General features: G+C 55.2%; 1 protein-coding gene across 1 annotated transcript; it reads left to right on the top strand.

Annotated features, from left to right (window-relative positions):
* Positions 1–1,361: 1,361 nt before the first annotated feature.
* Positions 1,362–3,157, top strand: SOCS1 (suppressor of cytokine signaling 1). Its single transcript, XM_067705120.1, has 2 exons — positions 1,362–1,463; positions 2,039–3,157. Exon 2 carries the CDS (start codon positions 2,089–2,091, stop codon positions 2,731–2,733), a length of 645 nt encoding a protein of 214 aa, XP_067561221.1. The 5' UTR covers positions 1,362–1,463; positions 2,039–2,088; the 3' UTR covers positions 2,734–3,157.
* The last annotated feature ends 9,658 nt before the right edge of the window (positions 3,158–12,815 follow it).

The following is a 12,815-nucleotide window of genomic DNA, read 5'->3' on the forward strand; positions in this document are numbered from 1 at the left end:
GGTCCTGGGATCTACCTAGGGCCAGGGAAGGAAATCACCAGGGAGGCGGGCAGGAGGACCTGGCTCCAGCCAGGGCTCGGAGCAGAGGAGCTAGCTGGGCTGCAGCCTGAGAGCTGCCTGTAGAGGGCAGTGTGTGCCAGCGTGAGGCCAGTCCCTGCCAAGCCTGGCGTCTTCCCCGGGACCCCTCCCAGACTGTGAGACAGGCTACCCACCAGCCCCCAAGCTCATTTGTTCTTTCTTTCATTCAAAAATACATGTACCAGCCAGGCACCTTCTCCGTGCCTTCCCACGACAGAGAGGATCACACACAAATGTACAAATCGTAGCTGGTACCCCATCATTCCAAGGCGGAGGTGTGAGTGTGGGGAGGGGACAGATGCGAGCAGTGGGGGGGAATCTGTAAAGCAGAAGTCGGAGGAGAGGAGGGGCTGGCCAGGAAAACTCAAAGTAGGTTTTTGGAATTATCACATCTGAAAACGAACTATCTTTTCACTGGGCTCCCAAGTGCATTTAGGGGTGTCCAGATGCGACTTCCTCTCCCCAAAATAAAAGCGAGGAGGGCGTGCCTCGTTTGGAGCTCCCCCTCTGCCAACCACTGGGCCTCGGTTTCTCCAGCAGTCGTGCAGTAGGGAGGGCTGGCCAAGGCCGCCGGTACCTTGCCGGGCCTCACCCGGTTTCCGAGGAACTGGGCTCGCAGCCGAGGCACCCCTCCCGTACCGCCAAAGGGTTCCTCCGAAGCCTGTGGTCAGGCCGCCGCTTCCTCGGAAGCCCACACCAAGACCAGGGATAGCGACAGGCAGGGAGGGGTGCGGAGGCGGCCATCTAGAGGCTCCGAGACTACGTGGGCAGGGCAGTGGAGGGAGCAGTCCCGAGGGGTCCGAAGTGGGACCCCAGGGTCGGGTGGAGTAGAGGACACAGCTCTACCAGAGATGGGTGCTGAGACACCTGGAGGGTAAGAGGGGTGTGTCACGGTTAGTCCAGAGTATCCTAAAGGGCTTGCCTGCAGAAATCTGCGACCGAAGGTACGTGGGGGCAAAGTAGGGCCGCCAGTTCCGAAGGGGGCTTCTGAGAAGTGCCCAGGAGGTTCAGAGGTGGTGCTAGAGACCTTGACAGAGGGGGGGTCCTAGGACAGATGCGAGGCTAGGTCAGGGCGGGGGGCTTCCCCGGGTAGGGCTCCCTGATTTGTGGAAAAGGTCGGGCCGGCTTGGCTTCCACGGCGCGCAGAAAAAGAAACCGAAAGTGGCGCGGAAGGGTGGGCCTGTAAGGGGGTGGGGTCTGTAGGGGGAGGAGCCTTCTGCCGACCACGCCCCCAAGCCAGTTTAAAAGACTGGTGCAGGGGCAGGCGCGCAGCAGACAGAGCTGCGGCCGTGGCAGCTGCACGGCTCCTGGCCCTGGAGCATGCGCGAGAGCCGCCCCGGAGACCCCAGCCGCCCCGCTTGCGGCGCCCCGCGCCCCGCCGCCAGGTGAGCGGGGCACTGGGCTAGGAAGCGGGAGGGAGAGGGAAGGAAAGCACAGGACAGCCGGGTGTCTGGCGGCCTCGGGGGCTGCGTGGTGGGGTCGCGGCCGCCACGCTCCTGGCCCCCTCTGGCCCCACCCTGGCAGACCCCGCGCGTGGAGTTCCCGCAGCGCAGCTTTTCTCCTGCCTTTGCCCAATTCGCCCGGACAAGGCGCCAATTCCAGGCCTGGCCAGGAGGCGGCGGTCACGGGGCGGTGAGCCGAGGGCCGGTTGGCCGGAATCGGGGCAGGCTTCTCCCCGGCACCTCTCCACGCCCCCTTCTTGTACCCAAACTCGGAGCGACTCGGGGGCTGCACTCCGCTCCACCGAGCTCCCACCCGCCTTGAAGTGCTCCGCAAGCGGGGAAGCCCATTTTCTAGATGAGCCCACTGAGGCTCAAAGGGCTGCGCGGACTTGGTCTTGAGCCCTCGGCCCTTTAGGAGCGGCTCACCCCAGAGCCCCACCCCTCCCAAGTTGCCTCGCGGGCCCTCACCTGCCCAGCCCCACCCAGACTCCCTGCTGACAGCCTGTCTCTCCCATCAGCGCACCCCCGGACGCTATGGCCCACCCCTCCGGCCGGCCCCGCGTGTAGGATGGTAGCACACAACCAGGTGGCAGCCGACAATGCAATCTCCACGGCAGCAGAGACCCGACGGCGGCCAGAGCCTTCCTCCTCCTCCTCTTCTTCCTCCTCCTCGCCCGCGGCCCCTGCGCGCCCGCGGCCCTGCCCGGCTGCTCCGGCTCCGACCCCGGGCGAGACGCACTTCCGCACGTTCCGCTCGCACGCCGACTACCGGCGCATCACCCGGGCCAGCGCTCTCCTGGACGCCTGCGGCTTCTACTGGGGACCCCTGAGCGTGCACGGGGCGCACGAGCGGCTGCGCGCCGAGCCCGTGGGCACCTTTCTGGTGCGCGACAGCCGCCAGAGGAACTGCTTCTTTGCCCTCAGCGTGAGGATGGCCTCGGGCCCCACGAGCATCCGCGTGCACTTCCAGGCCGGCCGCTTCCACCTGGACGGCAGCCGCGAGAGCTTCGACTGCCTCTTCGAGCTGCTGGAGCACTACGTGGCGGCGCCGCCCCGCATGCTGGGGGCCCCGCTGCGCCAGCGCCGTGTGCGGCCGCTTCAGGAGCTGTGCCGCCAGCGCATTGTGGCCACCGTGGGCCGCGAGAACCTGGCGCGCATCCCCCTCAACCCCGTCCTCCGGGACTACTTGAGCTCCTTCCCCTTCCAGATCTGACCGGCCGCGCACGCAGCATTAACTGGGGCGTCTTATTATTTTCTATTATTATTATCTCCCTGGAACCACGTGGGTGCCCTCCCCGCCTGGGTTGGAGGGAGAGGGTGTAGGGGGCGAGGCGCCTTCTACCCTGGGTTGGAGACAAGGCCGCAGACCCCTCCCCACCTCTTGTGGGGGTGCCCCCTCCCGGTGCTCCCTCTGGGTCCCCCTGGTTGTCGTAGCAGCTTAACTTAATTGTATCTGGGGCCAGGACCTGAACTCATACCTCCTACCTCTTCATGTTTACATATACCCAGTATCTTTGCACAAACCAGGGGTTGGGGGAGGGTCTCTGGCTTTATTTTTCTGCTGTGCAGAATCCTATTTTATATTTTTTACCACCAGTTTAGGTAATAAACTTTATTATGAAAGTTTTTTTTTTTTAAGAAAAAAGGTTTCTAGAGCGTGTGCTTTGGGCAAAGGTTTTCCATGGTTCTGAGTGGGTCCAGGTTCCTAAGACTGACCCGTGTGGCCGAAGATGGTGTGTGGCCTGTGTTCTGTGGCTGGGAACCCTGCATGGCTCCTCCCTCAGCTCTCAGGGGTAGACGAACCGTTGGTCTAGTTTTGGTATTGTGTGTAAAATGGCAGCTCACGTTTGAGCTCTTAATGTGTGCCCGGCCCTGTTCTGTGCTTTACATGCTTAACTTTACTTTAAAGACAACCCTATGAAGCAAGGCTCTTATCCCCATTTTACAGAAGAGAAAACTGAGGTGGGGTAAATTTGCCTGTGGCCATTCTTGTGTCAGAGAAGATACTGGGGCCTTTTTTGGCTGTCCTCCCAGAAATCTGTTTGAATGGATGACAGAGAGGAAACTTCTTTCATTCTATGACCACAACTTTTTCCAGGAAGAGGGTGGGGGTGGGGGCTTGTTGAGTTTTTGGAAGGAGGCGTGGCACATTCTGAAACTCAGCATATAGGAAGGCATATTTTAGATGGGATGGGGATACAGGGTTGGGTCTGAACTTCCTTCTGCCCACCCTGTTCTGTCCTGTGTACTTTTTGGTGAACACACAACTTGGAGCCAGAAAGATGCTCTGTGGTCTGTGGTGTCAGAAGGGCCCTGTTGGCAGCTTTGGGCAATTCCCTTTACCTCTCGGGGCCTCAGTGACTACCTCTAAAATGGGCTTGCTGGAAGAGGTGCTTTGCTGTAACCCTCAGCAGCAGGCACTGATGCAAAGGGGATGGAGGAGGTGATGTTTTCTGGAGCTTGGGCCTGCCAGCATCACCAGAGAGTGCCCAGGAAACGGGTTTTATGGCTACTCCTTGTATCTGTGGCCGGTCTGCTGGCCACTCAGGGCTGTGTTGCTGCACCCAGTGAATCGAGTCATTTTCAGGTTTAGGGTTAAACGGCTTTACAGACACATTTTTAGAAGTCAGAATGGCCCTCTGCAGCCTTGGACATGCTTACAATGGAGTGTCCTAATATTTAACAATACCTTTCAGACTTGAAAGTGCAGCATAAAATTAACTTGATAGTTGGAGAGCTGCAGCGGCCCAGACTTGTCTTAGGGATTAAATAGGTTCCAGACCTCAAGGTTAAGAATGACCAGGAGAGATTTAGTATCTCAGAGAGCTTTGGCAATATCATCCTTCAATGAAGTGGGGTGGGAGGAAAGGAGGTGATGTCTGTGTGCCTCCAAGGAACCACTGCTTTTTCTTCTTTGGACCATCTCCCTGCCCTTTGTTCTCTACTGTGTGGACCAACTCCTGTCCTTGTTCTGACTCTCCTGTCTCCTACCCAGCTTGGGCAGTGCCGGGAGAAACCCAGGAAAGCAGTGCTTGCGCATATGGCAAACACTTAATGAGCGCTTACTGTATGCTGGGCCCTGTGCTACCTTGTTTAAGCCGCACAACCAGCCTGTGAGTTAGCAACCTCTCCCCCATTTTACAGATGGGAAAACTGAGGCTCAGAGAGGCAAAGTAGGGCATACAGCAAGTGGTGGAGTCAGATTTTCAAACTTAGTACTGCTTCAGAGGCTGGGTACCACTAGGCAACACAGTCTCCCACAAGGGCCTAATGGTTGCAGTAATAATAACAGTAGCAGCTGCTAACATTTATATATAGCATCATTGGGCAGGTACCATTCCGAGCACCTAGTTACCTATGTTAAGCATTCAACCTTCACCCGAGCCTTAGGATTTAGGTACTATTAACATCCTCATTTTGCAGACGAGGAAACAGCTCCTCATCTAAAGAGGGACGAATCGCAGTTAGTTTACAATATTTCCAGGGTTTTTTTCCTCCTTTCAAAAAAAGCTTAAATATCACATCTTCATTATACAAACTCATACACAAACCCATTCCCCTTAGCAAAACAGCTAAGACTAAAGCTCCTCTAATCACACTTCCCAGAGTTGGCCCCTTCTCTTTGTGAGTCATTTTTAAAAAAGCTATACCGGACTTCCCTGGTGGTGCCGTGGTTAAGAATCCGCCTGCCAATGCAGGGGACACGGGTTCGAGCCCTGGTCCAGGAAGACTCCACATGCCACAGAGCAACTAAGCCCATGTGCCACAACTACTGAGCCTGCGCTCTACAGCCCGCAAGCCACAACTACTGAAGCCCGTGCGCCTAGAGCCTGTGCTCCCCAACAAGAGAAGCCACCACAATGAGAAGCCCGCACACTGCAACGAAGAGTAGCCCCCACTCGCTGCAACTAGAGAAAGCCTGCGTGCAGCAACGAAGACCCAATGCAGCCAAAAAAAAAAAAAGAAAGAAAAGCTATATTAACACACATACTGTGACCTAGAAGCCCCCCAGGAGCTGCACTCCAGGCCCTGAGGGACAGATCTCCGGCATACACCAGTGCAGACACACTGCAGAGCAGGAGGGCAGGGAGGGGGGCAGTGCACGCTGTGTGGCTTCCCCGTGGTATAGGTTCTCTCAAACCTCAGCTTCATGATTCAGCAGTGCTGACGTCAATTTACAAGAATAAAAAGTGAGAGGAGGGTTGGTGTGTGTGGGTGGAACTGGTCTGGGGGCCCAGGAGTGTCTGAGCTGGGCAGTGGAGGGCAAACAGGATGGAAAAGGGGCAGCTCTTTAGAAGGTGGGGACTGCCTGTGGGTGTGGGAACAACCTCTGACCTGCATCAAAGCCATTCCAGAGCTGGGGACGCTGCTCCCCATTTTAGAGATGAGGAAACGGGGGCTCAGGGAAGTATAGTCACTCAGGGTCACACAGCTCAACAGTGATAGCCAAGACTTGCACCAGATCCACCCCACTCTCAAGGCAATTGGTTTCCTCAAGAGTGGAGGAGGCAAGAGGGAGGAACCCTGTGAAGATGCATATTCCCAGGCCTCACCTCAGCCTGCCTGATCCTCCCAACTTTATGAGTGGAACTGTTACTGTCCCCCAGTCAGGAAGTGGAGAGGTGAGCCTCTTCCTGAGGTGAGGCACGTAAGGCATTTAGCCCAGAGCCTGGCAGTATGTCTCTGCATGATGTGGTATTCAGTAAATGATAATGAGGTTCATATAACAAAGATTCACTGAACACCAACTATGTTCCAGGCATTACTCTAAGCCCAAAGGATACAGGAATGGACAAAACTGAGGGAGTCCAGTCCCTGCTCTCATGGAGTTCACATTCAGGGCCTCAGACAATAACTAAATATGAAACTAAAGGCACGAGAACAACCAAGGAGTGACAGTACTCAGATGGAAACTCAACAAGGTGGTTGGGCAGTGGGTGGGGCTATTTTAGAAAGAAAGGTCAGGAAGGCTCCTCTAAGGTGACGCTGAAATTGTGCCTGGAATGACAGGTCAGCGCCAGCCTGGGAGGCAGGCGTTCTGGGCAGAGGGAACAGCAAGTGCAAAGGCCGTCGGCTGGGAACAAGTTCAGCCCATTCCAGTCGCTGGCTGAGCTGGAAGGGAGATGATGGAGTGAAGGCCAGCGGCAGGAGATGAGGTGGAATGGGTGGACAGTGGGCAGAGCCACTAGTGAGGAGTGTGGATCTGAAGTGTGATGGGGAGCCTGGGCATGAGCTGATCTAATCTGTTAGATCCTCTGACTCCTAGGTAGAGGTGCACCAAGGCAGGGAGGCTTGGGGAGAAGGTCTTAGGCTTCTTGCCTTGTTATGTGTGTATTTGGGGATTGGGGTGGGGGGTGTCATTCTTGGTCAGACCCCTCAATCCCTCAGCTTAAGCCAATCAGGCCACAAAGAGGCAGGGAAAGCCACAGGACCTACCTGGTCCAATGCTGAGACCAAGTATGGGCCAGGCCTGGTGTGGCCAGCCCTGGGGCCGGCATCAGTCAGAAACCCCATTTATTATCAGACCGCAAGCCTAGGTCTGAACACAGCCCCAGGGCATAGCCCCCCAGAGTCCAGTGAGGGGCTTCTTGGAGCAGTGCTCACCTGTGCAGGGCGGAGCTGGCCTCAACTTTGGGGAAGGACACACAGGACCTGAAAGTAGGTGGATTAGGCTGACACAGGGTGGGTGCGGCCACCTGGAGGCTTTGCTTTGCATCCCCCTCACCTGGTGTCTACTACCATCATCCAGAGACTCCCCAGGGTGAGGCTTCTGGGGAATAACATGGGCCTGGCCTGATTCTAGGGGCTCTCAAGGTCCCTTACAGAGAGGAGTGCAGTCTTCAACAAAGCAAATTCACAGAGGGACAACAGTGCCCAAGGTGGGCGCTCAACTGCCCCTCCCACCTGGTCCTGGCCCTCAGACAGCCCACAGGAGAAACAGGTTCCACGATCTACACGGGTTGTTTGGCCCCAATACAACCCCCTACCCTCCCTCCCACCCCCACCAAAACCACACACTCCATGTGAGGTCGGGCATCTCCAAGCCCCAGTCCTCCAGTGGCTCCCCGCCGCGCTCAGAAGGCCCACCTCCCACGAGGACCCATGAGGCGGCAGGGTGTCCCTGCCCACGCGTCTGGCCTCAGCACTCACCTCACTCCCTCCCGCTACCGGGCCTTTGCACATGCTGTTCCGCGCCTCCAGCAGTTTTAAGGTGAAGGGCTCATACAGGTACAAGTGCCGTGACCCAAGGGCTCCGCACGGCTCCGGAGCTCCCAGGCCGCCACGTGCCGCGCGCTGATGACGTCACCACGCCGCCCTCACCTGCCGCTGTCTCGGATCCCACCGGACGCGAACTCGTATCTGTCGGCGGCGGGCCCCGGCGATGCTCGGCTCTGTTCGGCCGCACTCGGCTCCCCGAGGCCTCTCCGAGCAGCCGCAGGATACCTGGCCCCTCTGGGCTCCGCGTGGTCCTAACGCCGCCCTGTGCGTGCTGCCCACTTGGAAGACCCCACGCCCCCACAACCCCCACCCCGCCACCCACCCAGAGGACGGTCGGGTCAAGGCCGTAATAGCGGGCCCTCCCCGCCCCCTCTAGTCTTAAGAAACCAAAAAGCGCTTCCACCGCATCCCAGTCCGCACCGAACCCTGCTGCCCCAACTCACACAGCCCTTAGATCCCGAACCCCATTTTCCTTACCTGGAAATGAGATTAATCACTGTACCCACCCCATGGACGAAATTAAGTAAGAGGGTGCCTGTAAGGTGCTTAACACGTGATAGGTATCCAATAATTGGGACTGCCCTCTCTGCTTCTTGATTCTTGTACTGCTGCTGTTTTAAAATAATGCCAATTACTGAGCACCTAACGGGTGCTAATACTTCACCTAGTTTGCATCATAGGAGTTGGCCTCAGAAAGGTGAAGGAATTGCCCCCCTAATGTGTAAATGGCAAAGCCAGAGTTTGACTCCCGTCGCTTACCCACTACAATGCTCAAGGGTTCATGGGTTAATGTGTTTCTGACACTTAGGACCACCCTGGAAGATGTTCAGAGCCATAGAACCAGCCAGGGCTCAGAGCACCTCACTCGCCTGTCCTTTTCCCCCAGCACAGCCTGGGAAGCCAGGCGAGACAGTGGGCTGGTAACTTACCTGCAAGGCTGCATCAGAGTTCAGCCTAGGAGAATGGCCAGGGCTGCTTGATCAGAAAGGACCCTGGGGGAGTGGCTCTGGGTCAGCCCTGATAGCTGGTGGGGGGAGCCATGAATGCAAATGAGGATGGGCAAGAACAGAGCCGGGAGGGTGACGTTCAGGGCTGGCCCCACCTGGGGACCTGCAGGGGCCTGTGTGATGACATACTCCCCTCCGTACCTCTCACACCTGGGTGCAGCCGGGAGGGGTATCCAGAGGCAGGATGGAGAGGAGGGGGCAAGGCCTGGGTAAGTCCACCTTGGAGGGCCCCTCCCCACCAACATTTCACTGTGGGAGGCAGCACAGAGGAGCAGGAAGAGCTGGGACCCAGGCCCTGGGTTTGAGTCCTGACTGTTAACAGTGTGACTGTAGTGGCCTTATCTATAAAACAATAATTAGACTCAATTAGACCCACTCTGCCTTGCTTCAGAAGGGTCATGAGGATCAAATGATTTACCATAAGTGGAAATAAAATGGATCACCACCCAAATATAGGAACTGTAATAATTATTACTATCTTGCATCACACGGGCTGCACAGATGTATTTGAATCAGCACAGCCATGAAGCCAGACAGACCTGGTTCCATTCCCAACTTGCCATTTGCTACGAACAGCAGTGGCTACCAGCTCGTCCATGTCAAATGCTCACTAGACAGTAGGCATTGTTCTTTGTATTGATAATTCATGCATTGTATCTCATTTAACCCTCACAAGAACCATATGAAACAGGTACTATTATGGTTATTATACTCATTTTGCAGATGAGGAAACTGAGGCACAGAGAAGTTAAATAAAGTGCCCAGGGTCACACAGCAGCTAGGTGGCAGAACCTAGAGGGTTCCAACACAGGCAGCCCGATTTTACAGCCATTCCCTCATTTTAAGCTTTAAACTGAGGTTTCCAAACCGTCAGACGCTGGAGATACACTTTTATGATTTTTGCCAGTTCTATTCAAGTTCCAGCTGTGATGTTATTCAATTATATTCTCCAAATCAAGTTACTTGGTTTCCTTAAGTTTTATTCAAAGGGAAACAGAATTACTATACACGGAAAGCCAGAATCACCTGCCACAGAGGTAACCCTTAAAAAAATGCAGTGAAATTTAAACAATGTTATTAAGTTCCAGCTAGAGATTGGTGTCTTGCTCTGCTCTGAGAGAAGGTCTGCTTTGTGTTTGGTTGAGAGGGAGGGAGGGAGAGAGAGAGAGAGAGACAGGGAGGCACGTGTCAAGTGTCAGGTGTTTAACACACAGTAGCAGCCATATGAGACTGTCTCCTTGTCTTAAGGGGAAAATCTGAAATCTCTGTTTCACAGCAGCTCAATGTTTTATCAAAATGTCCCTGGGTCCCACCAAAAACCACCATCCAGGGACCCTTCAGGGCACCCATCCCATACCTGGAAACACTGCCCAACGTGGCTGCCAGCTGTGTGTCGTGGGCACTGACTCTGAGCCTCAGTTTCCTCACCTGTGAAATGGGGTAAGCATCTGGATCTCACAGGGTACGAGGGATTAAAAGGAAGTGATTATAAGCACAGAGTACGTGCTCAATAAGAGTCATGATGTTGGCAGGGCAGGGTGGGCCCTATATCAGGGGCCCTGGCCCCCACCCCCACCCCGTCTCCAGCTTGGGGCACTGAAAATGAAAGCCCAGTGTGGCCAGCCTGGGGCTCTTCTGTGCTGTTTATCTGATCTTTTGCCAAGTGCCCTCTGCACTAACCTGGTGACAGGAAGGGCCACAGTTTCTGGAAGGTGGGTCAAAGTGAAACTACTTCAGGTCCAGGCAGGAGGGGTCCTGGCGGGCTCCCCCAGCCAAGTGGGCAGGGCGTGGGAGTGGGGCAAGGAATGCAGGCTTGAGCCTTAAAGTGGCCTCCCCTTCACTGGATTGGAGATGGTGAAACTGAGGACCAGAGATGTGGGCTCAGGCTCCTTTGCAGGCACTGGAGGCAGTTGGGTGTGATCATCTAAATTACCAATTTGATCACCTCACACCCCTGGTCACATACACCCCCTCACTCCCACTGCAAATGAGTATTGCTGTTGGCTCCCTTTTATCTAGCCCTTTCTAAAGAGGTACCATTATTGTCTCATTTCACAGACAAGGCACCCTAACCCAGGAGAGGTTGAGTTCCTTGTCTATGATCTCACAGCTGATAAAAGTAGTAGAAGCAGTATTTGAACCAAGCTAGATGACCCCAGAGCATTCTAGCGGTTCCCAACTGCTAGATACTGAAATATGACCACTTTCCCATGGGATCTGTGGGCCTTCACTGCCTGGTCCCACCGTACATGTCTAGTCCCTCACCGTTCCCTTCACGTTCCTCATCTGCTTCCATCATCCCCATTTTCTCATCATTCCTTTGGCCTTTTGAGCAACCCAGGGAAAGTCTTTAATGTTTCTCATGCTTGCTTGTCACTTGGCAAACTCCTACTCAACCTTCAAAGCCCAGCTCAGCCATCTCCTCCCCCAGGAATAAAAGGGCAAGTGAGTCAGAGAAAGGGGGGAAGAAAGAGATGGAGACAGGCAGAGAGAGGGAGCAAGAGGCAGAGATGGGGAGGCGGGAGGGGTGAGAGGAGAGGAGGGGAGAGAAGAGGAAAGATGAGAAGGGAAAATAGGAAGGAAAGAGCAAATAGAGAGAGGGCCTAGGAATGAGAGAAAGGACTTGTGGATGGATGGGTGAGTAAATGAATGAGTGCATGAATGAATGAATAAATGAATGAGTGGGTGAAGGAATATATAATCCAAATCACGTACAAAATAAAGGGCAAGTGAATAAAGAGGAAGCATTGGCGGCCGGGCCGGGTGGCAGGCTGTTACCCCCAGTGGCCCCTTCTCCTACCCTCATGGCTCTGGATGGGGCCGGGCAGGACCTCTCTGGGCTCCAGGCCTGGTCCATGTCCTGAAGTGGTGGCTGTGTCCTTGACATTTGACAAAGCCTTGCCTGCAACACCCTCCCCTCCCAACCAAGAACCTTGGGCACCTACTCTGCTCCAGCTCCAGAAAACTGAAAGTAAAAGCCATGCTGAGCTTTGCCCAGCCTTCGTGTCCCTCAGTGGTTTCTTAGAAATCAGCTGCCTGGGCGACCAGCTGCAGCCTGGACTTCCTCCCTCACCCAAGGGCCCCCTCCCCTGGTGGGTGTCATGCTCCCAGAAGAGATGGGACCAAAGGCCTGTGCTGGAGTTGGGGGGACCCCTCCAGAGAGCTTGGGAGTCATGCATTCATCCCACAAATGTTTATTCATGCTTTCTGTGTGCCGGGTACAAGGGAACAGATGAACCTGAGCCATTCAGAGAGTTAGGAGAAAAAGGACTTACATAGGGTCGCCGTATCACCTGATCCAGGCCCCAGGTGGCTGGAGGGTGGGTGGGTGGGGCACCAAGAAAAGAATAGCTAATTAGCTTAAGACTCATGAGGAAGAGGGTGGGAGATGCGGAGTCAGGTGAGGCTCCAATTCACCTGGGCAGCCAAGGTGGGGAAGGGCATCTCAGGCAGAGGGAACAGCATATGCAAAGTGACCTCTGTTATCTCCCATAATCCGTATAGCTGCCACTGAAGTAGGCATGTTTCTCTGGCTTTTGCAGGCAAAGAATCTGAGGCTCAGAGAAGTGTGGTGATTTATTTGCCCAAGACCTCACGGCTAGAGTGGAGATCTGAATGCAGCCCATGTGCCTAGCCTCTCTTAACCTGAGCCCCAGGTAGCATCCCAGATCCTTACCATGGCTGTCTCACTGGAGCATGCCCTCTGCCCCAGGCCCTGGACTCCTGCACACCTCACTTAAATCCTCAGCACCACTCTGTAGAGAGACATGGTTAGGAGAAAAAATAAGGCTCAGAGAGGTAAAGTGACTTGCCTAGGCCACACAGCCTGCTGGGGCAGAGCAGGGATTCACATCCAGGTTTGTGGGATTCCAAAGTGCCCCCTCCTTCCTCTACATGAGGCATCTGTGTCCTCACAGAACACAGACCTGACCTGACAGTCCCTTTCCCCACTTTCGAAAGAGGTGGAGGGGACAGCAAGTACAAAGGCTCAGTGGCTGGAGAGCAGCAGCCACACAGGGTGTACTGTGAGCTAGAGCTTTGCTCTCAGGGAACTGCCCCACATCATTCT

This window comes from Pseudorca crassidens, chromosome 15 (assembly GCF_039906515.1).
Source record: "Pseudorca crassidens isolate mPseCra1 chromosome 15, mPseCra1.hap1, whole genome shotgun sequence".
In the NCBI taxonomy this organism is placed as follows: domain Eukaryota; kingdom Metazoa; phylum Chordata; class Mammalia; order Artiodactyla; family Delphinidae; genus Pseudorca; species Pseudorca crassidens.